General features: G+C 46.3%; 1 protein-coding gene across 3 annotated transcripts in view; it reads right to left on the minus strand.

Moving 5' to 3' along the window:
* Positions 1–8,367: 8,367 nt before the first annotated feature.
* MYO10 (myosin X) overlaps positions 8,368–23,948 on the minus strand; it is a 195,067-nt gene continuing 179,486 nt past the window's right edge. For all 3 annotated transcript variants that reach the window (XM_037063038.1, XM_037063037.1, XM_037063036.1), the window contains exons 30-41: positions 23,471–23,526; positions 21,466–21,608; positions 21,035–21,229; positions 19,637–19,794; positions 17,636–17,759; positions 16,828–17,125; positions 15,687–15,894; positions 14,735–14,871; positions 13,760–13,880; positions 12,910–13,362; positions 11,179–11,370; positions 8,368–9,829 (exon numbers count right to left, since the gene is read on the minus strand). In XM_037063038.1, coding sequence (XP_036918933.1) covers positions 9,728–9,829; positions 11,179–11,370; positions 12,910–13,362; positions 13,760–13,880; positions 14,735–14,871; positions 15,687–15,894; positions 16,828–17,125; positions 17,636–17,759; positions 19,637–19,794; positions 21,035–21,229; positions 21,466–21,608; positions 23,471–23,526 — 2,187 coding nt within the window. In that variant the 3' untranslated portion in view covers positions 8,368–9,727. The remainder of the gene's footprint in view (positions 9,830–11,178; positions 11,371–12,909; positions 13,363–13,759; positions 13,881–14,734; positions 14,872–15,686; positions 15,895–16,827; positions 17,126–17,635; positions 17,760–19,636; positions 19,795–21,034; positions 21,230–21,465; positions 21,609–23,470; positions 23,527–23,948) is intronic.

Below are 23,948 nucleotides of genomic sequence, written 5' to 3' on the forward strand. Positions count from 1 at the left end.
ACCCCTTGATGAAGGGCCAGAAGCCACAGAAGCACATCCACTTGTGTCGTGTTGCAGGGTTCTGTGTCCTGTGGACACAGTCTCTTCTTCAATGAATGGGCCTGGGACCAAATATTTGATCAGGCCTGGAAACTGAGCAAGAGATTATGACTTTTTATCGGGGTAGTAGCCCCCATCCTCCTGATCATCCAGCCTTCTTTTGATTGCATAACTTAGGCACTCTTGTTGGCTAGCCATCTGTTTTGCCTGTAGAGATGCAGTCCGTAACTAATAGGATTTTGAGTTAAATCCACTGAGTATTGCTTTTGGCTGGGAGAAGAGCCTTCATGAATATTTCTTGGCCAGAGGGGCACACTGTAGCAAGTGACAGCTAGCTGCCTAGCCAAGCTTCATTTTCCCCACCCCCTTCATCTAATGCAGAGCTGTGACTGAAAAGGTGGTTGCTGAGCCTGCAGCTACATTTCCTGGTATCCATTGCATGTTAAGCAATGCTGTGTGGCTAGATCTTGCTAGAGGGGTGCAAGCAGAAGTGAGGCTGAGATGAATGTGCATATCCAATCAACTGCTCCCTTTCTGCCATCAGAAGGCTGAGCATCTGTCAGCCGAGGCCCCTGAATAACCACAGGAGCAGAACAACCATCTTTATTGGTTCATTGTGTACGCACGAAACATCTTCAAAATAGTAGGTAGTTCAAGTATAGCAGTTTGCTAAAGCAGCTAGAGTTACCCTAATATATGTTCTCCATAAATTCTACGTCAAATCTACATAAAAGAGTTTCTGTCTGAATAGACTTTTTTCCTGATTTGAAGGTGTGTTTTTGATGGTCTGACTTAAAGTACAGACTGTGTGACTTATATAAAATGCACTCGGGAGGCCCGGAATGTTCCACAGAGCTACATAGACATTCTTCACAGCTGAAAATGATGTGTAAAAAAGGCAAAGTTGGTACAACCAACACATGCATACTTTTTTTCTGTCTCTGTGTTATACTTTACCTTGGTTTTTAAATGGTTGACCTTTTTTCTAGTGACCTCGCCCCATTCACTTATTAATTCTAATAGAAAATCCAACATGATCAACTGATGAGGTCAGCGCCTCATCCTATCAGCTGTAAATAATAGCAGTTTTAAATCTTTCCCATGCCTCATACTCTGTCCCTCTTTTTGGCCTACTGAAGTGGCTAGAGCCTCCTCAGTGGGGATGGTGCATGTCTGTCCCCTTGGCATCAGCTGCAGCACCTGTCAGGGGACTGAAACCATTCAAAGGCACGGTCACTGTCCTGTCCAGTGGTGGCGCTGGGAGGACAAACGGCGGGGGGCAGGCACAGCTGGGGTTCCTCAGGCATCTTTGCCCCTCGGCTTGTCCACACGGGCTCTCCAGCCTGGTGGCTACGACAGGGTTCCAAAAGCTTGTGTCCCAATGGAGTTAAGCAAAAGCTGCAGTGACCTCTTTCATGACTAACTATTGGAAGTCCCGCAGCACCCCGTCGGTCACATTCTATTTGTTAGAAGGAGAGAATTAGACTCCACTTTTTCATGGGAAGATTATCAAAAAATTTGTAGCTAAGTTTAAAGCTACCCCAGTTGGTCTTCTGGCTCCAATTATTGACATTTTTCCCTCATGCATTTCTGAAATCCAGTTGGGCACACACTGCCAGTTCCCTGGTTAGGCCTCAGTTCTGCTACCTGCAAATCGTTCTCCTTGGATTCTTGGATATATCCTGAGTCTTCCTTCTTTTCCCATAAATGCCATGGAGGAGTGACTGTGTATCTACTGTTTTTGAATTCGAGTGTCTACAGCAGTTTTCAATGCCAGTCCCACTGCTGTAAGTGGGGGGCAGAAAACTTGTCTCTTCAGTACACTGATCTTCCAAGTGAGAAGGTTAATCAAGGAGTCTCATTCACAAAGGCACTTCATTTAGATGACAAGACCCTGCGTCTCAAGCCTGAACCCAGTGTCTTAAAAGGTAAAACTTGGATGGTTCTTGGGCTGGGAGAGTGTGTGTTGCCTGAAGGCTGGCTTAATGCTAGCAGCTGGAATAATCGGCAGACTCATTCACTCGCTCACTTACCTTACGGTTGAGGCTGAGAAGACAAACAGCTGTTAGCGGCTGGAGCACTTGGGGCTTGTCTGTCTCTCTGTGGCTTTCTTACATAGTCTTTTTTAGTACAGCAGCTTCAGGTTAGTGAGATTTCTTTCATGTCAGCTCAGAGCTGATGAAGTATGTATCCTAAGAGAAACAAGGCAGGCAGAGAGGTGACATGCCTGTACGACCTGACCTCGTGAGCTATGCAAGATCACTTGTACCAGGTTCAACTTTTAGAAGTGTATTCACTCCGGCTGGCCCATGTTCATAGGAATTAGTCTCTACCTTTTCATGGAAGGATATCACAAAGTCACAACATGGTTGGAAACTATCACACAGACTAAGCTGCAAGGGAGGCTGGAAAATGTGGAGCGTAGCTTTGCAACCATTATGAGCAAAAATTTAAGGGAATTCTAGTATTAAAGGGTGAAAGAGAATGAACAAATGACCACACCCTGAGATTGGGATGGTTAGCAGTGCCTGTCACAGGCAGCTGTATGAAGAAATTAAAATATAAACCAGACTGTCATGGAAAAAGAGAATATAAACAGGAAGTAAGGTCATTTCAAGCAAGAGAAAAATACAAGCAGACACTTGGGAAAGGGAATAATAGGGTGAGTGTATGTGTCTGTTTACATTAAAGGTGTACATCTAATTAAGGAAGCTGGTGATGGGATAGCGATGAAAGGGGCAGAATAAAGAAAAGTCTTTATAATTTAACATAGCTTTGTGATAAGAGCAAGATTTCAAGGACAAACATGGATTTTATGTCTCTACCCCTTGAAGTTTTCTGATTTTTCAGCAAGGGTGGTAGATTTTTAAAGTGGTCACAGTTCACCCTGGCTGGTGTGGCTCAGATGGCTGGAGCATCTCTGCAAACAACAGCCTGCAGATTCGATTCCTGGCCAGGGCACATACCTAGGTCGTATGTTGGATTCCTGCTCTGGGTGCGGGAACATTCGTCCCCTGGTTTGGATGCATGTAATCCCTGGTACCAGATCCCCCATCTGGGCATATAATGGAGGCAACAAGTTGATACTTCTCTCCCATGCCAATGTTTCTCTTTCTCCCTTCCTTTCTCCCTAAAAGCCATGAAGAAAAAAATGTCATCTGGTGAGGATAAAAAAACGGTCACAATTCTCCAACTCCCTGGTAAGTGACTGCAGCAACTTCCATAAAGACATGGAGTCTGTTTCCCCACCTCTTGGATCTGGTCTGGTGCTAGTTCTGCTCTGGCTGATAGAATATTGCAGAATCAACAACATGCCAGGTGTGAACCTCAGCCTCAAGAGACCTTGCCTGTCCCCACTAACCTTCTTGAGACCTTGCCAGAAGTCGTATGAATCGGCCAAGGCTAACTAACTGGAGAGTGGGAGACCACATGGAACAGAACTCAACCATCTCGTCTGAGGCCCTAGACACCCGAGAAAGCCAAGGCAAGATCCGCACTGTGGACCTGGTCACAGTGGAACTGAAGAGCTGAGTGCAGGAAGACTACCTGACTAAGCCCAGCTCGAACTGATAACCTACGGAATCATGACCTAAATACACGATTTTTGCTTCAGGCCCTGAATTTTAGAGTGATTCGCTAAATAGCACAGTTGCTACAGCAAGTTAAACTGCTTTCTAAATCTCAATATCCTCAATGCAAAAAACTAAATCTGTTAGCTCCTCATTGTGAGGACATGGTGAGACAACAATGGTGATGCGCCGGCACAAGCCCGAAACACGGTGTGTGCTGAGCCAATGGTGCCTCGAGCCATTGATCAGACCAGAGAGACAGTCAAAGGAAAAACATGAAGAAAGTGTGAGAAGCAACATTCTGCTCACGTTTGCCTCATGGATGTTCTTCATTCATTTGTGCCACTGGCATGTGCTCACACTATACAGTACACATCTGCATTTTGGGGTGCAATATTCTTTGAAAACGCTCCTCCTTGCAAGCTTGCCCTCTGGACCCTGTAAGCATGGATGCAGATGGTCCACGCACTCTTCCTTTGCTACCATCAACTTCTTGTTTCATGTATTTACATCTTTTACCCTGAGCTACTTAGAACAGTTCTTGTGCTTCCTTTGCAAATCCCACTGAGATTTTTTTTTAAATCTAAACAGCAAGAATTTAGTAAATATTTAGTAAATTAAAGTCAATGAAGTTATATTATGGTTGGTGCTGATCCTTGGGGTTATCTCTAATCAATAGACCTATTAAATGTCAATGTCAAGTTACAAAGTAAACTTATAGAGAACAATTTCCCCAAGAGAGTCAAGTTGTAGGAATTACTCATTTTCCTTTCTGGCAGGTCACGAGGACTGAGGAGGACTCTAATCAGGCCACTGGTTCCCACCAAGCAAACATCTGGATGTCTCAGGGGTAACAGACCCTGTTTATGTCTGAAACTGCAAATCAGCTGTAATCCTGTTATTACTTGAAAGAGAAAACAAAGGTCCCTGGGAAAACTAAAAATAGGAATAGATTATATACTTTGAAAAACTTCTTTAATTTTCCCACCTAACTTCCCCCCACTCAAAAAGTACTTAAAGCTATGTGTCTTTTTTACTTCTGATTTTTGTTTTACTTAAGCTATTTTCTTCTGAATGAGATGACATTTTGACTGAAAAATTATTTTTTGATGTCACATTTCAGTGGTGTGCAGGGCCAGGCTCCTACCAGCTTTTGGGGGTGCAACCACCCATCTCGTTACAAGTCTGCTATACAGTCCGTCGTCACACAGTGACGTGTCCTTGGAGTTGAAACTGGCGATGATGGGAACACTGACACTGCAAATCCGCAAACACCACAAAACAGGACCATTTTCCCCTGGGGAGCCTGTGATGAATACTTACCCGTGCATCCGCTGCCGGAGCTCCAGGTGGCTAGGAATTGCAGCTCTCATCTGCTTCAATACAGGCACAGAGTTTCTCCAGCAAACATCGGTTACCTTCTTCACCGCTGGGCAGCAGACACCTTTTCTGTGGGCTGATCAGATGGAGATACAATGAGAGCCTGGCCCAGAGACGTGCTGTTGAGTCACAGCCAGTGCGGCTGAAGGAGGAGCCGGGTAGAGGGGCACGAGACCAGACAGAGGTAGGTGGGCAGAAAACACAGGGTGTTGCAGCAGAGACTTCTTATTTTGGTGAGAAAGTAATAGTTCTGAGTAGGGGAGACATGTATTTTGATTTGTGTTTTATAAAGATCCCTTTGGACTTCTGATCTGTGGAGAAAGCACTTTTGGGGGGCAGAGGGAGTGGTCGGGGGGGCACAAAGTTGGACACATGTGAGATCAACGAAGATGCTATCTGGGGCCAAGGCCACAGACCTGGAGCACAGCTTCAGAGCCTTGCCCTGACGCCTGCTGCGTGCCATGGCCGCCTCCACACCTGCGCTGGCACTCTTCCTCCCCAAGGAACTCCTTCTCCCCTGCCACGTTGCCAGACCAGCTCCCTTCACCCCTGCCCTCCCCCGGCCACCCCAGTCACACAGACCTACCTGCTGCGGGGACCTGGATCACCACTTCCTGAAACTCATTTGACTCTTGCTGTGTCACCTTGTGTGGGCGTTGAGCAGTCTCATCTGCTTTGGTCTGAGCACCGTAATGAACTTCTTGAGCTGGGACTGTCTGTGACCTGTTTGCTCTTTCTGACTCAGCCGAGTCCCTGCAATGCGCCAGGCAGGCTCCACGCTGGGTTTCTGGGGCATGTGGAGGAAAGGTCGTTCTGCAGAGGCTCTGATCAATTTTCTGACTGATTAGGTAGAATGATCAGAGGTGATGCTGAGCCAGCCTGTGCGGATAAGGAAATGCAGGGAGGGAGGGAGGGAGAAAAATCAGGGAAGCCACTCAAAATAGTGGACAAGAAATACAGCAACCATTTCAAAATTGGGGACTACTATATCCCTAGCACCATATATAACACATGGAATCAAAATTCTAACTATAGCTGATATTTGGCTATAAAGCAAATGTTATACTTCCAGTTACTTGTAACAGGCCTGCAAACTTTTATAAAGTGCTAGAGAGTATTTTCAGCTTTGCAGGGCATCTCTGTCACACCTAGTCACTTCTGCTCCTGGAGGGCAAATGCGCCCATAGGAAACACGTATGTCACAGGTAGAGATCTGTGTGAACAGGTGGAGATCTGTTCGTACAGAAGCAGGAGGAGGGACAGATTTGGCCTCTGAGCTTCAGTTTGCTGACCCTGAAAGGTGTAGAATTATGTATTTCAGAACTGGTAATGCCCAACCTGGAATCCGGGACCAATATTTTCCAGTGTACCATGCTTCCGTGATCAATTGTATGGAACATGTATGGATGTACTAGTTAAACTTAGTTTTTATGGATAGTGTGTCCCCTATTAGATATTAAGCTTTTGGTGAGTGAGGATTAACATTCATATTCTCTAAAGTACTTATTTTTATACCAACACATATTTCTAAAATTTATCAAAGATCCCAATGCATGAGCTAATACAGAATTTACTACAGCATATCTACACAATACATATAGCATATATATACCACATGTAGGACCTCAACAATGTGTTAAGTAAAACATAAATTGAAGTGTTTGTCTTAGTTTTCTAAACTATACTTGAGAGAAAAATTAAGTGGCCTTCCCCGCCCAGAGCTGTTTAGGACACTGTATACAAAAAGAAGGCAATTCTAAGGTAGGAGATGGAGTCCTATCTAATATATCATTCTGGGGAAGAGCAAGGTGCGAGGGGATTTACGCTGTCGTGTTTTCTTAAAAGAGAATGTAGTGGTGACGCGTATGTGAGTACGTGCTTGAAATATTTCCGGGAACCATAGTCAAGTAAAGGGTGAAAGTAGCCATTTCTGGGGAAGAAAACTGGGTAAGCAGGGAGCCACGATTGGAAGGGAAAATAACTGTGTTTCAACCATTTGTTTTAAAAACCCACTTACGTGTATTCTCCAAAAGAATTAAAACGAAGCCCTGGCTGGTGTAGCTCAGTGGATTGAGTGCGGGTCTGCAAACCAAAAGATCATGGTCGATTCCCTGTCAGGGCAGGTGCCTGGGTTGCAGGCCAGTTCCCAGCAGGAGACACGTGAGAGGCAACCATACATTGATGTTTCTCTCCTTCCCTTCCCCTCTATAGATAAATAAATTTTAAAAAGAATTAAAATGAAAACACAGCTAGGTTGTGCAAGTGTCTGCAGTGATGCCGCCCTTCACATTGCACCTTTCTCTGTAATAAGCACACACTGAAATGACTCCACCGATCGTGTCCCAACCTATTAAAAACACAGAGACGAGTGTGTACAAACCTTGTGGTCATTCTGTGGACGGAGGAAGCTCAGTGTGTGTTTCTTAGCTGTGCTACTAATGTTCTATGGTTATGCCACGACACTACCATTGGGGAGACCATGTGGAGGGTATACGGACTCCCCTGAATATTCTTTTGCAATTCCTCCGAATCTATAATTATTTCCAAATTAAAGATGAAAACAAAACAAAGCTCTTGACATGTCAAGGCCTGTGTGCAGACCTAGGTTCTAGTCTTGGTGCTGCTGAACCGCCTGAGTTGAGTCACGTTGTCTTTTTTGCCTACTTTCTCATATGTAATTGGGGGTGTATGTGGCCTTTTGGGGTACAAGAAGTCAGAGGAAACCCTGAAAGGTGAGCAGTGGAAAGGCATGCCTGCCAATTTCTCTCCGGGCCTGAAAGAACCAAGACAGGAACAAAACATCTGAGCCACACTCACTCTGCTCCTGGTCCCTTTAGGCCACAGGTGCTCAGCAGCCCCTGCCTTCAGGTTACTTTGCAGTCCCTGGGGCAGGGGAAAGGATATTCCGGGGCACAGCAGAAAGAGAAAGGGACATCTGGGGAACTGGTGCTGCTCACTCCCCCAGTCTGGCTGAGGGGCCTCTGCAGGGGACGACACCCCATTGCCCAGCTGGTTTTTCGGGTAGCTCGGTGGCAAAATGGCCTGCCCTGTCTTCTGCTCCACAGTGATCGCGGCTGCAATCAGGTCATGGGATCATGATTTGCCCTCGGGCACATTTTGGGGCTGGGCGACAGGAAACTGCTTTTCAAGTCTCCGATTTCTGTGACTTCATCGGACCCGGTCTTTTACCTTTTCGGCCTCTTGGAGCCGTGCTCTGGGCCTTGGAGAGCAGCCACAGCACCTGCCTATTTCCAGTCCAGCAACCACGGACATGACACGCACCGCTGGGACCCCCCGAAGCCCAACGCATTAAAACCCCAAACCAACAAAAACAAAACCCCATATAAACTGAGCAACCTGATAAAGAAACCACACTGCGTATTCGCTAGTATTTTTTATTGTCAGACTTTCTTTGAGCCAACAAACAATGACTTCACATGGCTGTCAGTAAGGGGTAAGGCATTTTTTCCTCTGTGGGTAGACTTAAGTTGGCCTAAGTCTTCACAACTTTTCCCTATGAAAATAGAATTCCGAGACCAGATTACGTTTCTCCTGGTCACAAATGCCGATTTATTTACAGGTGCCTTTTTTAGACCACCATTATAAACTTGGGCTAAAATGCGTGTACTTTATTAGAGACTCAGCATTTAACCTCAGGGTCCTTTAAAGATTCGCCTGTTTCGCCTTTGGGGAGCACAGCATTTGCCCCCCGACGTTCAACATGATTATGTTGTAAACTACCTGGAGCGATAAAAGCTGACCTTCAAAGAAACATTTTTAACTTAAATCTTTTAGAAACTAAAGACTCCAAAATGACTTCATATAGTTCTAAACACAGCCCCGGAGCGAGCTGTTTAAAAGTGGTTTATAAATACAGTTATTCGTAGGCTGCGTATCTGTTTATAATACAGCAGACACAGAACGCAGACTCTGCTACATGTAAAACAAAACTGAGTCCAAATGTGGCTTCCGAAACACAGCAAGAAGAAAACCCAGGATTCTGGTTTGTTAATATCACCACTTTATAAAGCAACAACTGGAGACTATAACTCTGAACTATTAAAATATACAGACAGATTGTTTACACCATTGCACTTCCTTTTTCCCTTTGCTTTTAATACTCTGGAAACAATGATTAAAGTGATGAGTTTATGAACACATGCATGCACAGGCAAGCACATATACTTAAAAGATGAAACAGAATAAAAGTTAATACATGTCTGTGAGGAAGGCTGCCAGCAGCACTCCGACTAAAATACACTGTCCCCTTGCGCTCCCTCTGTCCCCTCCCCACTCCCTCACCTTCCCGCCATATCGGGGAATCAGGCGGGGAGGTTAGTGCATAATTGATGGACAAAGTCCCCCTTCCAAGCTCAGTCGGTCTCCCCAACAAGGCGGGGGGAGCATTTCCCTTCAGTAGCACATTAAGGTCCACTAGTGTTGGTTCCACAAGTTAAGGCACTTCTGGCTGCTTTGGCGGCAGCGTGGATTTTTTTTCTTCTCTCTCTTTTTAAGGCATGTGTCCTCTAAGAGTAGTAAAGCTTTGAAACTGGGTTAAGGTTGAGAGCTTAATACACGAGCACTGAAGTGGACAGGGCAAAAGGTCCCTCGGAGACACCTCCCCTCGGGAGGCTTCCAGAGAGCCTGGGCAGCTCTGCTTCCCGCTCTGCAGGCGGGAGCTGGTGGAGGCCAGAGGTGGGCGCCGTCAGGGACTGAAGACACGTGACTCACTCCCGTGTTCACCTGGAGCTCCCCTGGCTGCTGACGGAGCGCGAGGTGCTGTAGCGCTTCTTCACAATCATGCTGATGTAGGCCTTCATGAGCTTGGCCACATCCACCACCTGCCAGGGAAGCAGAATCGGCACACGGTCAGTCTCTGCCGGGACACTGGGCTTAGCCTCATGACTACATGTCGTCCCAGCAAAAGCCACCAGCCTGCCATGCAAATCCACAGCTCCAGTTCTGTGTGAAGCCAAAAGCTTACCTGCTTTGTATTTATTCCAAGTCAGAAGGAAGGGGGAACTGTGGCTTTTCCAAATACAGTGTGCACCACCTAGTGGTTCTTTCACGTTTAACATGAAATTGTCAAGACTGCACATTAAGCAGAACACCCAATGACACTATATTTGGTGTCACTAGGCCTGGGGTTTCTCCCCCCACTTAAAATAAGGGTAAATGACAGAGCCCACAATCACAGCTGTTAAAGACCGGGTCGTATAGTTTTAGCCAACTCCCCACGATGCAACTAGGAAAACAGTACCAAGCGTCTAAGGAACGGGCAGAGTGGCAGATGGCTAGTTCTGCTCCGGGCCAGCTCCAATCCTGAATCAGCTCCTGTATCTCCTTTGGTCCATCACTTCCCATGGCTGGTCTGGACCCCGAAGACATCCTAACTGGCTTCCACTTATCGGTCCCGTTTCCTGCCAATCCCACCCCAAATCACTGTTTGCAAACACACCGTCCTTACATCCCGCACAAAGATCCCAGAGCAGTTCCAGGCTGTCCTATTGGTGTTAATCAAACCCAGCAGCCTGGCACCTGAGACACTCTAGTCAATGGTCCCCACCGCTGCCCATCTCAAGTTGCCCCCCTACCCCCTCCTCTCCAGTACCTAGAGCCAGATGGGCACTGGGCATTCATTTCCATCCCCCACCTCTGCTTGCAAGCTGCTCCCTCAATAGGCTTCTGGTATTATCACCATTACTATTACGCTTTAAGCTTTGGGGTAGACAGCATACATATTTAAGGTTTTTTTTGGGGGGGGGTGATTTTTTGTGAGCCAGAATCAGCTCTGCCCAGCATCCCGGGCTCACGCTACGGGCACTGCAAATCGGAGTCTCACTGTGGCTACTCACTGCCAGGGCCATCTACTACTTTTCACAAGGCTGGAGAGCCAAACCACGTACTTCGCCTTGAACACCTATATCGTTCCTTTCTTCTCCTTTCCTCCATGGGTAAGAAGACCCTGATATAAGGAGACCATATTTCTCTGTTGCAGAGGTATACAGAAGAAATTCGGGATTATCAGATTTCAGCCTCTGAGGAACCTGGTGCTGGTTAGGGACCGTCATACTGTTACCGTCTCACACCTTAATGCAAATCGTTCCAATAAAATTTCTTGGTCAAAGGCATCAGGAAATGGCATGTTGTTTTTCTGTTTGTTTGTGTAAGGCCACAGTTCGCCTCTTACCTCACTGGTTTCAAAGAGCAACTCCCGCTCATCCACCACGATCTTGTACGTGTTTGCCAGGGGGGCCCCGAATGAGAGGATGTGCTCGTACTGGAAGACTTCCAACGGTCTCCCCTCCCCACGCTTGTAGACAGAGACGGCATCTGCGCTGACGCCCAACCAGAGGTCCTGGGGAAAGCCGCCTTCCTTGCACTGGTGGGCAAGAGTCAGCGTGAGGGTTAGACACGGAAGCAACTGGAAGCCCAGAACCCAGAAAACACAGGCTTTCCGGCAAGCAGTCTGCACGGGACACCGAACACATTCAGTACACATCCATTCCAGGGACCTGAACTGTGAGACATGGTATCTCTTTGGCTGTCCCGTAATTGGCAAATCCCAGCACCTCGCTCTGACTCCGGACATCACCACCCTGAGGGTCATGTGAACGAGCTGAGGAACCTGACCATGACCCTGAGGCAAACCAAGCGCCTGAGTCAGGTCTGCTCTTCCAGCGTGAGTTTAGCCTCCAATCCTCTGATGACTATCCTTCAGATACAAAATCTGGAACCACAGAGGAAAAGGCTTTATGTTGCTCAGTGCTGAGCAATTCTGGTTCCTCGTGAACAATGTGTCTTTTGACAGGGAGCAGCAGTGACCTGATCCTGCTGGTTTAATGACAGACTTTCTTGCCCAGATCCCTGGAGGGAAGAGCCCTGATGCAGGGGTAACGCAGGCCTGATCCGAACCAGGACGAATGGGGCGGGGGGGGGAGACACATTGGTGAGGCCAAGACGAGGCACTTGGACCAAGCATCTAATTCATACACGAAAACCAGCACAACTGAATCAACCAACTAAATGAACCGAGGACAGCACCCAGGGAGAAGCCACAAAGGGATCTTGGAATACAAAAATCAACATTTAGATTTTTATAGAGCCCCATTTAAAGGACCTCAGATACAGGATAAATAATTGTGGTATGAAAAACGGAAGCTCACCTAGACTGGGGGATAGTAAGCTTATGTTAAGGGATAAGGCAGTAAATATCTTATTTAGGCTTGTGGGCCGTGTGCTGGTTAGTTCTGCCACTTGAATTCAAATGTAGCCGGAGGAGAAACACAGGAATGAACGCTGCCACGCTCCAATAAAACTTCACATAAAAAAGAGGCAGGCACTCTGGCCCCCACTGCAGTTGGCCAAGCCTGGATCTAAACCACTAGTAAGATTTTCTTTCAAGAATGACCTACTTTAACAGAAGTGAAAAAGGTATACATCTACACAGGTTGATATTAATGGCTAAATTCCAATTCTGAAACAGAAATTCTTCCCTAAAAATAACCATGGAAAGAAAATAATGTAAAATCGAAGTATATCCAAAGTTTCTTCTAATTTTGTGTGCATAGTACTAGAATTTTTAAAAAATGTTTTAAGTGCAGATTTTTAACAGCACTTTTTATTGGATCTATAATTTCCATAAGAGAGGTTATTTCAAAATAGCGGACACCCTAATTTTTCACTCTCTCCTAGTATTAAAAAAGTATTTGCTAGAAAAAAGAAAACAGGCTCCGGTGGGTGGGTGTGCTAAGGGCAAAGTTTGGAAGGCACTAACAAATGAGGGCAAACCAGCAGCGCTCGGTCGCATCCCCCCTTCCTATGAGCCCGGCCACGGTGGCCCTGATTTATGTTCTTGGACCCAAGGCGGTCCCTGAAGCAGCAGCCTGCCTGCCTACGATGAGCAGCAGCTGGTTCTCACCTCCACGTCAAAGAGCGTTGACCCATAACCAGGCCACTCCTTGATCAAGGCCATGTACTTGGCCATGGCCTGTTCCTGGCTCATTCCCTGAAATTTCTTCCACTTGTCGATGATACTGGCTCGAGCGGAGGAGACTTCTTCCTTGATCCACATGTCCAGCATCTGTTCTTCCTCGGCCTTCTGCCGAACCGTGGAGCCCGTCCGTAAGCTCCGCCTCAGTGTCCCCTCCAGGAAGCTGGTCCGCCTCCTCTCCAGCCGCTCACACGGGGCGAAGGTTTTGGTGGACTGGCTGATGCGGGCCTTGAGTCTCTGCAGGGAGTAGACCTCTTCGAGGGGTGGGACGGCTGTGTGCAGCGAGTGGTCCCCCTGCAGGTACTGCAGCCGCAGGGCCGCGAGCACCTGGAGGTTTTCTTCAGGGGCTGGGTAGTGGCCGTGGATGACGGCTTCATGGGCCTGAAAGAGGGTGGTCACCAGCTTTAGGGGCAGACACGGATGCCCGCCTGTCTCCCTCCCTTCCTTCATCAGGAATTCTCCCCGACGTCACCTTTCCTAAAAATGGTACTCTGGCCCCCGTTTCGAGACTTTTCTCCCCAGCATGGATACCATCTAATGTGCACGCTTTACTCCTTATTTCTGTCTCTGCCCAACCAGTACAGTTCCCAGCACAGGAGTTCCAACACAAGGTGCATGAATTTTACTCTACAAATAGCACAAGCAGCTGACCCTGCCCGTGCTGGGAAATGATTGCCGGGCGTACTTTCTAAGGACTAGCAGTTGGCGGACAGGGGAGATTAATGGGTTTTACCCCCTCTCTCTGAGAAAGGAATCTGTTTCCAAAAGTTCCTTTTACCTGTTCAAACATAAACGCAAATTCCACGCTGTCTTTTGGCACGTTGTCTGTGTCCAGGAAGCAGTAGAGCTTGAAGTAGAACTTCCAGGGCAGGTCGCCCACCTCTGAGGCGGCAGCCAGCCTACAGAGAGAAGCCAAGAGATGCTCAGACAGCAAAACGAGGTGGGTCTTTGGTGCCCCCCGGGGAGTCGACTTTGTGTGGCTTACTCTCTGGACGGACTCTCTGTGCGAGCTCAGATAACCTACTGGGTGGAGATGGGGATGGAGGGAGCGAGGAGACAGGGCCAGGATGAGGCTTCTCAGAGTCCCTTCGGGAATGTCATTTAACCGGAGGTAGAAGCCAGGCTTTTCTCAGGTCCCACTTTAACACAACCAACAGGCAGCCTCCAATTAAAACGTGCTAACAAGTATTTCCCCAGTGCCCCAGCCTAATTAGCACTAGCCAAGCATTATGCCGACTCTATAGAAAGAAAAGAAGCAAAGGCTATTTCTCTAATTCCCAACCCTCAATAAACCACAATATTTATAAAAATTAACATGAATCCTTTGGAGGCTGGTTTTACTCTGAGCAGGAACATCTTTTGTGCTACTGAGGGGATACAAGAGTCACAAGTCAAATCAGGGTTCCAGCAGAGAGAAAGCGCTTCTGAGTTGGCGGCGAGTCCTAACCCCACTTCAAAGCTAATGGACACGTGAGCACCTACACATCAGGAAATCCCTGGGTAATGAGGTCATCAGGGGAATGAGAGAATGGGGTAAAGGGAAGATGACACACTGAATTGTATCTGAGACAGTGGCTTTATCTAGGAATCCAAAGGTCAGCCAGCAGAGATAAAATAGTAACTAAGCCTCAACACAGGTAAAATAAAAGTCTGATGCACACACAGAAGCTGAACACTGGGAGTTCAAATCCTCAACTCCAGCTCTTAATTGCTTTTCCTTAGTCCGCCGGCACTTCAGAGAGAAGGAACTTACTTTTCAAACTTGGCTAGCACATCAGCTACGATGGTCCGGCTCTCGATGGCTTTGTCCACGTGTCCGTTGGACTCAAACAAGGCGAACATGTTCCTGCTGTCCTCCATGGCCAGCCCTCTGATCAGCTTCTCCACCACCTGCAAGACACACCATGAGGTCTTCAGCTCCCAGACCTGTGGTTGGACCACATGGTTCCAGGATGTGTCTTCATCTGAAGACCTTCATCCACAAAGCGAAGGTCTAAACGGCCTTCTAATTGTCGTGTGTGGTCACCCACAACTTCAGAGGTGTGTTGTTTCTCTTTCACTCTCTTGAAACCAGTTTTATCTCTTTCTTGCCAAAAAGATCACAGGTGTTGGGCCAGTGTCTTATGAGCCCATACAAGGAGGAAAAGTGCATGAAATCTGAAGCCCTGAGTTTTATCTAATAAATTCATGAACTCCAAGAAACAACACTGACTTCTACCAATGTTTCTTCCACACAAGAAGTTTTCTGTTTTTAATCACTCTATTCCTTTTTGCTAGTGGGTTTTAGAAATACTAAGTTCAAACTCTGAAAAAGGCCCTTACCTGACCCAACATTCCAGATAATGTGTAGCTAATCTAAACACCTTCAACACCTCTCACTGCGACAGCCCTGTCGTAGGAGGCAGCCTGAGTCAGGGCTGCGGACTCGACGAGACACTCAACTGCTTCTCAGATTGGCAGGACTGGGATCGTCTCGGGTGCTTTGGCACAACTTTGATTTGGTGTCTACTCATCTTTACTATATATTTTCATCTCTTTATACATTTTGGTGGATGCAGGCTATGTTTGCGTCTGTGTTTACTGCGCAGCTGTACTGTGCAAATAATAACTGGGCGTGAGAGCAGATTTAATGGTGCACAACTGCCCTGGACTTAAGCACATAGGCATGGGCACCAGACAGAAGGCGGCACCCGCTGCTCTCTCACCTCGCCGGCCGTGGTGTGGGAGTTAATGGTAATCTTGCAGGAGCCTCCGCCGTGGCAGTATACCATGGACGTCATTTCCTGTCTGTGGATCAGAGCTTCTATTTCATCTCGGGAAGGCACAAACTCTCTGCATTTGGTTTTCTTAAGAGATTCGTAAATGAAGAGGGCGTATTTTTCCATCTCGGTTGCTGGAAACTGTTCTCGTATCCTAGGAGACAAACACCAAACTGTCATTGCTGGCATGAGGACGGCTGGCTGGCACAAACGTTGGGGATAGGCACCCAGTGGTGAGTGGAGCCCACACCAGCCCCCTCCCAGCAGGGGCCCCATTCACATGCAAACTCCAACAAACAAAGAAACAAAGGCCAATGCTTGCTTGCAGCAACTTTCCCCTCCATGTTACTCTTTTGCTTGAAAGAGCCCTGCCTTTTGCTATCTTATAAAAATGGTTTTCCCATACTTAATCAGAATCTGAATCACACTGTTTCTACTACTATTTTACCTGGAATAAGTAAGTTTGGGGGTGTTTCTACATATGCTCAGTTGCAGTAATTAAATGCATCCAATGGCCTGTGCACTAAAAACACTTTCAGGGAAAGTGACCTGTCCCTGAGGCAGCCTCATGTGGCTCAGAGAGGAAAACGCCTGGCCCGCAGTGGGTGCCTCACAGTCCAGGTCTCCTTATCCAAAGGACAGTCCACCGCACCACCTGTGGGCCCTCTCTGCCTGGGCCATCTCATATCTTTTCTTTACTTAAAAACTTTATATGCAAATCTTTAATTACAGTGCATATCGACATTAAATTAGTTTCAGGTGCGCAGCACAGCGATCAGCCATCTCTGCACCTTACGAAGCGATCTCCTCCACCCACTCCTGCCATTAGCCTGATGCCTCCCTGGCCCCATTACAGTATCATTGACTACCTTCCCTACGCTGCTCTCTGCAGCCCAGGGCTATTCCGTAGCTACCAATCTGTACCTCTCAATCCCTTCGCCTTTGGTGCTCGGCACGCCCACCCCCTACTCTCTGGCAAACGTCAGTTTGTTCTCTGTGTCTGGGTCTGTCTCTGTTGGGTCGTTTGTTTTGTTTTTCAGATTCCACGTGTAAGTGAAAGCATTCGATATTTGTCTCCAGCCCGCACCTTTTCAGGTGGAACTTGAGGTACTTGAGGATCCCCCGACTCGGCAGGAAGGTGCAGCTCAGGCAGGTGAGGATCTGCCAGCTGCACAGGTTGCCCGCGCTGCCCGGCTGCGGCACCTTGTTGGTCTGCTTGACGAGCTGGCAGTACAGCTCGTCGCGCAGAGGGCGCAGGTCGTGCCCCGTCTGCAGGATGCCCTGGATTATGGGGATGGGGTCCGACATGGACTCCAGCTGCTGGAGGGAGTTGAAGATCTTGATGGCCTCATCCTGGAGGGTGGTGTAGCCTTTGTCCTTGAGCACTAGGAAAAGCAAACCGACACAAGCCACACAGGGGGTCAAAGGTGACTATGCGCAGCAGGTAAGATAGGAATGGGGACAGACAGCGACCTCATGACCCAGTGTCCACCATGGTCCCTGTGCTTCTGAGTCAGCTGGAAACAGCCGTCCAAACACAGGGGTCAAGTTGTGTTACGTAATTTAAAACTTTAGGTAATTCACTGTTTTGTTATGGCGGTCAACTATTTAGCACACAAAACTCTTACTTAAATGCTGGCCCATTGCCATCTGGTCCCATAATCGGAATCCACGACTGTTCAGGATCTGTTCTCTAGGGTGTGAAGGCGACTCTGAGTACACAGGTATACTGGCATGTTCTGACTTCCTTTAAAATTTTGTGGGTTTTTTTTTTTTTTTTTTAGCACAGCAACCCTTGCATCACCACAGGCAACAGATGGTAACACACCAGAGCTGAAGAGTAAACAAGGAGAACAAAACCAGTGTCTCGAGTCTGGGCAGAACTGGGGACTTACGGTTCAGATTGATGTCCCCGTAGGGCAGGGGCAGGAGCGGGGAGTGCAGTGGGTGGTGGGTGTGGCGGAGGATGGGGTTCCGCTTGTAAATCTGCTCCACCACGTCCAAGTTCAGGCAGTTCTCCTTGAAAATAAAGGAGCCATTATAGAAAGCAAGTGCCCGGATGGTAAAAAAACATATATGCATCTGTCTTCCACACATGACTATTTTTCAAAAGTCTAAACCATCCAACAAACTTAGGAAGGATAGTGGAAACCCAGCATTAATAATTTCAGGCACAAAGAGACCCACAATCTGGATCTGAACACAAATAACAATATATGTTCTTACATAGCTCTTTCTGTTTCTCATGCATATATTTAAAGCTCTTCCTAATTATTTAGCCATCAATCATTTAGCCAAGCCACATACCTTTACCTATATAATCATTTAAAATGCATTTGCTAGTTTTGTCTTCTGTATTCTCTCTATACCTGAAAGCTACAGGTAGAGTGAGGCTATTTTTCATGTGCCTGTCTTCTCTTTCATTCCTAAAATCTAAGAGATCCGCAAAGAAATTCATCATATATTTATGTTCCTAAAATATTGATATGGGATGTGAAAGTTAGTTGCTTTTGTAGCTTTAAGTAAACAGACGAATTGCAGAGGCAATGAATCACTGTATCCTGGTAATTTCATTTCCACTATGAAACTTTTTCAATAAAAGTAAAAATAGGGAAAATACTTTAACTACTTAACAATGTATGGGTCTAACTACGGTAACATGTCTATTTTCTTAAAAATAACTTTTTAATATTTAGAAAATTCTATTACTTTTTAAATGTCTAATTTTAGATTAATTAGAGCATGTAAGTTAGAACAGATACAGCACAGAAAACAAAGCTCAGCTGATACATGCATTTTTCACTTGGCTCAAAAGCCTAGAAATAAAATTATTAGTATTCAGCATCCTGGGTTCATGGAAGCTCTGCAAAGTCTCGGAGAACAACTCACTTGGTGAAATTTGGCTTCAAACACCCTGAAAACATGTAATCTTAGCATCAAAAGGCCACCTTGAATTTGGTGGGAAATGCCACACTACTGACATGTAAGACCCCCTCCCAGGTCTGCAAAGGTGGAATTTGCCTCCTGGACCCAATTAGCTAAGTCCTTTTGATGCCCACCACCTGTGAACACCTGCCTCACCGTTGTTCTGGAATCATCTCCAGCTCTTTCCTTTGTACTGGGAATCTGTCTGTGTGGGGGACGTGGAGGAACAGCAGCAAACGTAATTCCTTTGCCCTCGTTCTGCATTAAGGACCAGCCAGCTAGGTGAGCAATGGAACCCACATATTTTCTCATGTCTGTTTTCCTTTCTGGTAAATGAGGGCGCAATTTGTGCATGACCGTTTACTTGTGTGTTCATTCACTCAACACACACACCACTGAGCGACTCATCTTTGTAAACAGGAAATCACACTTTAACACGGTCAGTGTTGGTCCTGAGACAGGAGATTTGTGAGTCTGGAGGCCCCTGAGACAGATTCCGAGTCTTCCAGGCCAATCTAGGCTCTCTGTGAAGCCGCCTGTGCGGTCTAGAAACTGCACATAGTTTAGAGTAGAATTCCTGTGTTAGTCCTAGGTCTAGACAATGCAGAGGTGAGGCTGATCTTTGGCACAGCACGTCATCCCCATCACAATTCGTGGCACGTCCTTGTGATGCGGGACCTCACCCCAAACCACGCCCATCGTCCCTCTGCTTACAGAGCCCAGCAATCAGGTCTGCCTCAGCAGCAGCATCAAACACTTCCCTAGAGATAAAATATTTTAGCGTAAAATTTTGCCCAAAATCTCACACTTAGATTCCTAAAAGCAGGGGTATGCAAACAAAAAATTTACCAGGCGTTAGTTTTGATTACAGGATAACAACGGAGCTTGAGTAATGCTGAGGCTTCGATGCTGCAAGGGTGAGAATCTGCGAGCTACCATGAACCACCCGGGCGAGCTCGGATCCAGCTTACCTTGATGTCCTGAATCAGCTGCTGGGTGGGGGTGTCGATGGGGGCCTTGGTGTCGGTCACGTTTTGAATGGCACTGGACCACCTGGTGGCCTCATTGAGCAGCTTGGTGTAGAGCCGATAACAGTGTTTGCGCCCGTACACGGTGACGTTCCAGTAGCCTGCAACAGACGCATCCTGCGTGAGTCAGCTCAGGCTCGGTGACCAAATGAGCTACTCCTGTACCTGAGTCTCAGGACTCCAGCACCATTAGGAGCCTGCGTCATCTCCAGCTGAGTCCCGTTAGTGACCGAGCTCAATAAATACTTGCTGAATTCACACACACACCTGCCCTGCTCTGCACTGGGCATCTAGGTGTCCAAAAGACACGAGGAGTCGACAGTGTAGGGAGGATGGCAAACATAAAATAGTAAGCCTGGAATTAACTGTATACACTGTACCATTTCCTCTGGAAGGAAAATAGGCATAAACTAAAGTCCCTTTCGAGGTGCTGGGAATAGAGTGAAAACGCTGCCCACAGCTTTCTCTTTCTCCTCCTCCCTTACGCTCTCCGCTGAAGACCCTATGCTAAATAAGCAGTCTGCTCAAAACGAGCTGCAATTTGCAAGAGTATTAAACATACACAGACATTTCTGAATGGAAGAGCTATATTTTAAAAAAGCACAAAATCACAACCAGCAACAAATATCAAAATAAATCTAGAAACATTTTTTATAATACTGAAAGGAAAAAGAACATAAGCTTATACACTATTTTATTTAAGTTATGTTCACTGACAAGATTTATCTTTTGGGGGTTGCATTATGACTCATGGTACAATGATAAAAAAAATAAAAGAAAAGCATATAAAAATTAAGCTTCGCTTCCTTAGGATGACCTTCGTGTGTTTACATGATTTTGGCTTTGGAAGACTCTTTTTACAACTCAATAAATCAGATCTCCAGTATGGTTCAGTGACTTCTAACCTTTTTCATCTTACAGCTTTCTCTTCCTCAATTTTAGTAAATTAGTTACTAAAATTCTGCAACACACAAAAAATAGGTTATCTTCTGCCAATCTGACAAAATAAAAAAATGTATGATTCTGGCTCATTCACCCCGATGACTAGTTGTGTTGGCTATTGTCACTGTTTAATCTGACATCTAAGGGAAGAGAGGTCTGTGCCCCTGACTAAACAGTTAGATATCACATGTTTTAAAATTTCTTGCAGCATACCAGTTGAAAATCGCTGCTATGGCTTAACCACCAACTGTTCCTACAGTTAACCACAGGCAGCCTCAGAAGGAAAATTGACCAGAAAAGACTTTTTGAGGAAAAAAGTGCACCCTCTTGGTAGGACTCTCAGCCCTCTGCTGCTGCAGACCCAGAACGGATTTGATGTGCGCCTCTGGCCCTGGTTACCTGTCTCTTTGAACACCTTCTCATCGGGAGGGACGACTGAGCAGAGGCTATTGAGGACCAGGGTGCCCAGTTTCAGAGCGTTCTTCTCCGAGCTCTTGTAGTAATCCAGGGAATTGTGGGTGAGCACAAACCACCGCTTTTTCAGCTTCAGTGAAGACATCTTCGGGCTGTTCTTGACTTCTTTGTGCAACCAGCCTAGAAGGAAGATTAACACATACATCGAAAATTATGAAGAGAAACACTTAACACCAAATAAGAATTTGCATGGGCTGTACTCCTACGGATTTGCTAGAAATGACGCAATCATTTCTTATTTCATATTTTTGGCAACCCGAGTCAAAATGACTTGGGAAAAGCTGCTCAAAAGGGGAACTTTGCAGACCCAATGAAAACAGGACTCCGTGAAAAAGGAAAGCGTGGATGACAGTCACCTCTCACGATGAACTCCTGGCCCTCCACCCTGGTGTCGCCCTTGGATCTCTGCAGCAGTGTGATCCAGTGATGCATCTCCTCCGGCGTGTCAGCGTTGCAGTGGAGAACCCGGTTGGCCGTGATGATCACGAAGGAATTGGGCCTGAGCAACAGGGCGAGAAGGAAGCAGAGCCTCTTAGCTCCAACTGGGAGCATCACCTCTGTCTGAACCCAGGCTGAGTGCCTTGCTCTGGGGCTCGTGGACCACGAGGATAAAAACAGCCGTACTTATTTGTATTTTACGGTAAGGATGGCAAACCTTGCTCATTTCTGCAGGATTTATTTTTTTTGCATCATTAACGTTTAAACTCAGAGTGACACATTCTGAAGGCCCTGAAAGGGGAAACATTTCTTCATGCAAAACTTTCCAGATGAAACTCGTTTCTGGGAAGGCAAAATAAGGTGACTGTGGGGGAAATTTTTTAATGGGATGCCTCTCCAAAGTAAATTTCTTTCTGCCTCTGGGTGCGCTGCCTTGGATTAATATTTCGTGGGTCGGTAATGAAATGTCAGACACCAGTAATAGAAGATCAGTAAACAGGTGTGAATGGAATGTCTTGGGCACTTGATTATACCTGGTACAAAAAGCCAGCTGGGCCCATGTTTCAAAGCAAACGAACAAGGGCTCATTTCCCAGTGAGTGGTAACATAATAATGGAAATTTACGTTCTTTCCCTCAATGTCCTGAGCCTCTCATAGGCCTTTGCTCATATTAACTCTTCTAACCAGCTAAGCTAGTGAACGAACAATCTCTTTAAGTTCACTGTAGTTAAGTGCAGCAAAAGTTCAAAAAAAAAAAAAGGCTGACAAAAATGTAGTTCATAGATATAAAAAGACAGATGCTCCTAAAAAAATAAAGATTTTCCTCTAGTTGGGACCGAAGAAAGGTGGGCAGTTGAGGAAAAGCAAGTCTGAGCAGAGATGGAAATTTGTAAGCGTGGTTCATCGCACGCCGAGGCTGATGGGGTGAAGGGTCAGAAGAAAAGATAGACACAGATGAGGCAGGAACACGACCATCAGAGTAAGAATCTGGGCCTTGATACTGACCTCACACACACGTGTTAAAGGTCCCCAGGCCAGGTCTAAGAAGGCGCAGGGTGACTGCCACAAACACAGGACCTGTGGTCCTGAGGAGCCTTTGTCAACAGTGTGATGCCTCCAAAACTCTAATGCTGTTGTCCGGTCGCATTCTATTTGAGTGCATTTCTAGTCGCCTTGTCAAGCAAGCTGTTAGTGAAGGTGGGAGCCAATGTGATCCTTACTCAGAATTCACAAGCAGCAGAGAAAAGAGATAATGAAGAAAAAGGTCACTGGGGACAAGGACTTCTTAGACTGTCTGTCTCTGAAGATAATTTGCTTTCCAAAACAAAAAAACAAACAACCCCAAAGCATGCTGCTTTAAGGGCACAGATGAAGTAGAAGAAAAATAAATGCATATGATTTAATGAATTAAAACTGTATATATAAACTGTGATCAAAATCTTTGAATTCATTATTCAATTTAGAAAGGGGGGAACGACTCTATTTCTAGGGAACATTTCTACAGTTCGTTACTAGGAAGGGGAACTGCACCCTTTCTGGAATACTGTGCTAGAATATTCTTTTTCCCCCGAACAGGCATTTTCATCCTGCATGAATCCCGAATTTGTGCTGTATCCAAGTAAAGACTACTTCAGTGACATGTGCTTTTTATTTATTTATTTTTAACTGTCTAAATTAGGTTTCTACCATTTTCTCCAGGACTCCAAAGAGAGCTGGAGAGAAAAAGTCCCAGATGGTTTAAAAACTGGGCACCACAATGGACAACTGTGAGTAGCTGAGGTTGACCTGGGGTGGGGGGGAGGGGTGGGGAGATACGTGGCCGAGAGACTCTTCACAGCCCAGGAAAGAAGAAAGTGGCCCAGAGGCAGGGGGAGCTGTGAGCGCACGCAGGTACCTATTGCTTGGAGTCACACCAGAGCTCACCTGTCGGGGCTGTCCGAGGCGCACACGGAATCAATCAACCCGACGTCCAAAGTGCCCTGGAATGGAGCAGAAGCCGAGAGCATGAGAGAGTCGTTCAAGTACAGTGCGCATTATCTTAATGCCCCCATATCACGGCCCTCTCAACAGGCAAGCCAAAGGGCTCCTTTTGTGGCCACTGCAAAACAAGTTGCCCAAGAAAGGTGTCCAGTGAATACAGACAGAGTCCAGGCCGGGCAGAACCTGCAGTCCACTCATTTAAACAACTGTGAATTAATCTTTCTCTCTTCTTCCTAAAGCACCTTCAGTGAGGAGTGTTTCCGGACTTTCTTCAATAGTACCAATGTTTTAATTTAAACAATGATCCGTCATTACATTTCATACTTATTCTGTCTGCTAAGAAACTTTACTTGGTGTTATCTTTCTTATGAGAAAATAAAACTTTATTTCTAAAATACAACTTTTATGGCTCTGTATGTGT

This window comes from Sturnira hondurensis, unplaced genomic scaffold, assembly GCF_014824575.4.
Source record: "Sturnira hondurensis isolate 20B ecotype Veracruz unplaced genomic scaffold, ASM1482457v3 Scaffold0014384, whole genome shotgun sequence".
Lineage (NCBI taxonomy): Eukaryota > Metazoa > Chordata > Mammalia > Chiroptera > Phyllostomidae > Sturnira > Sturnira hondurensis.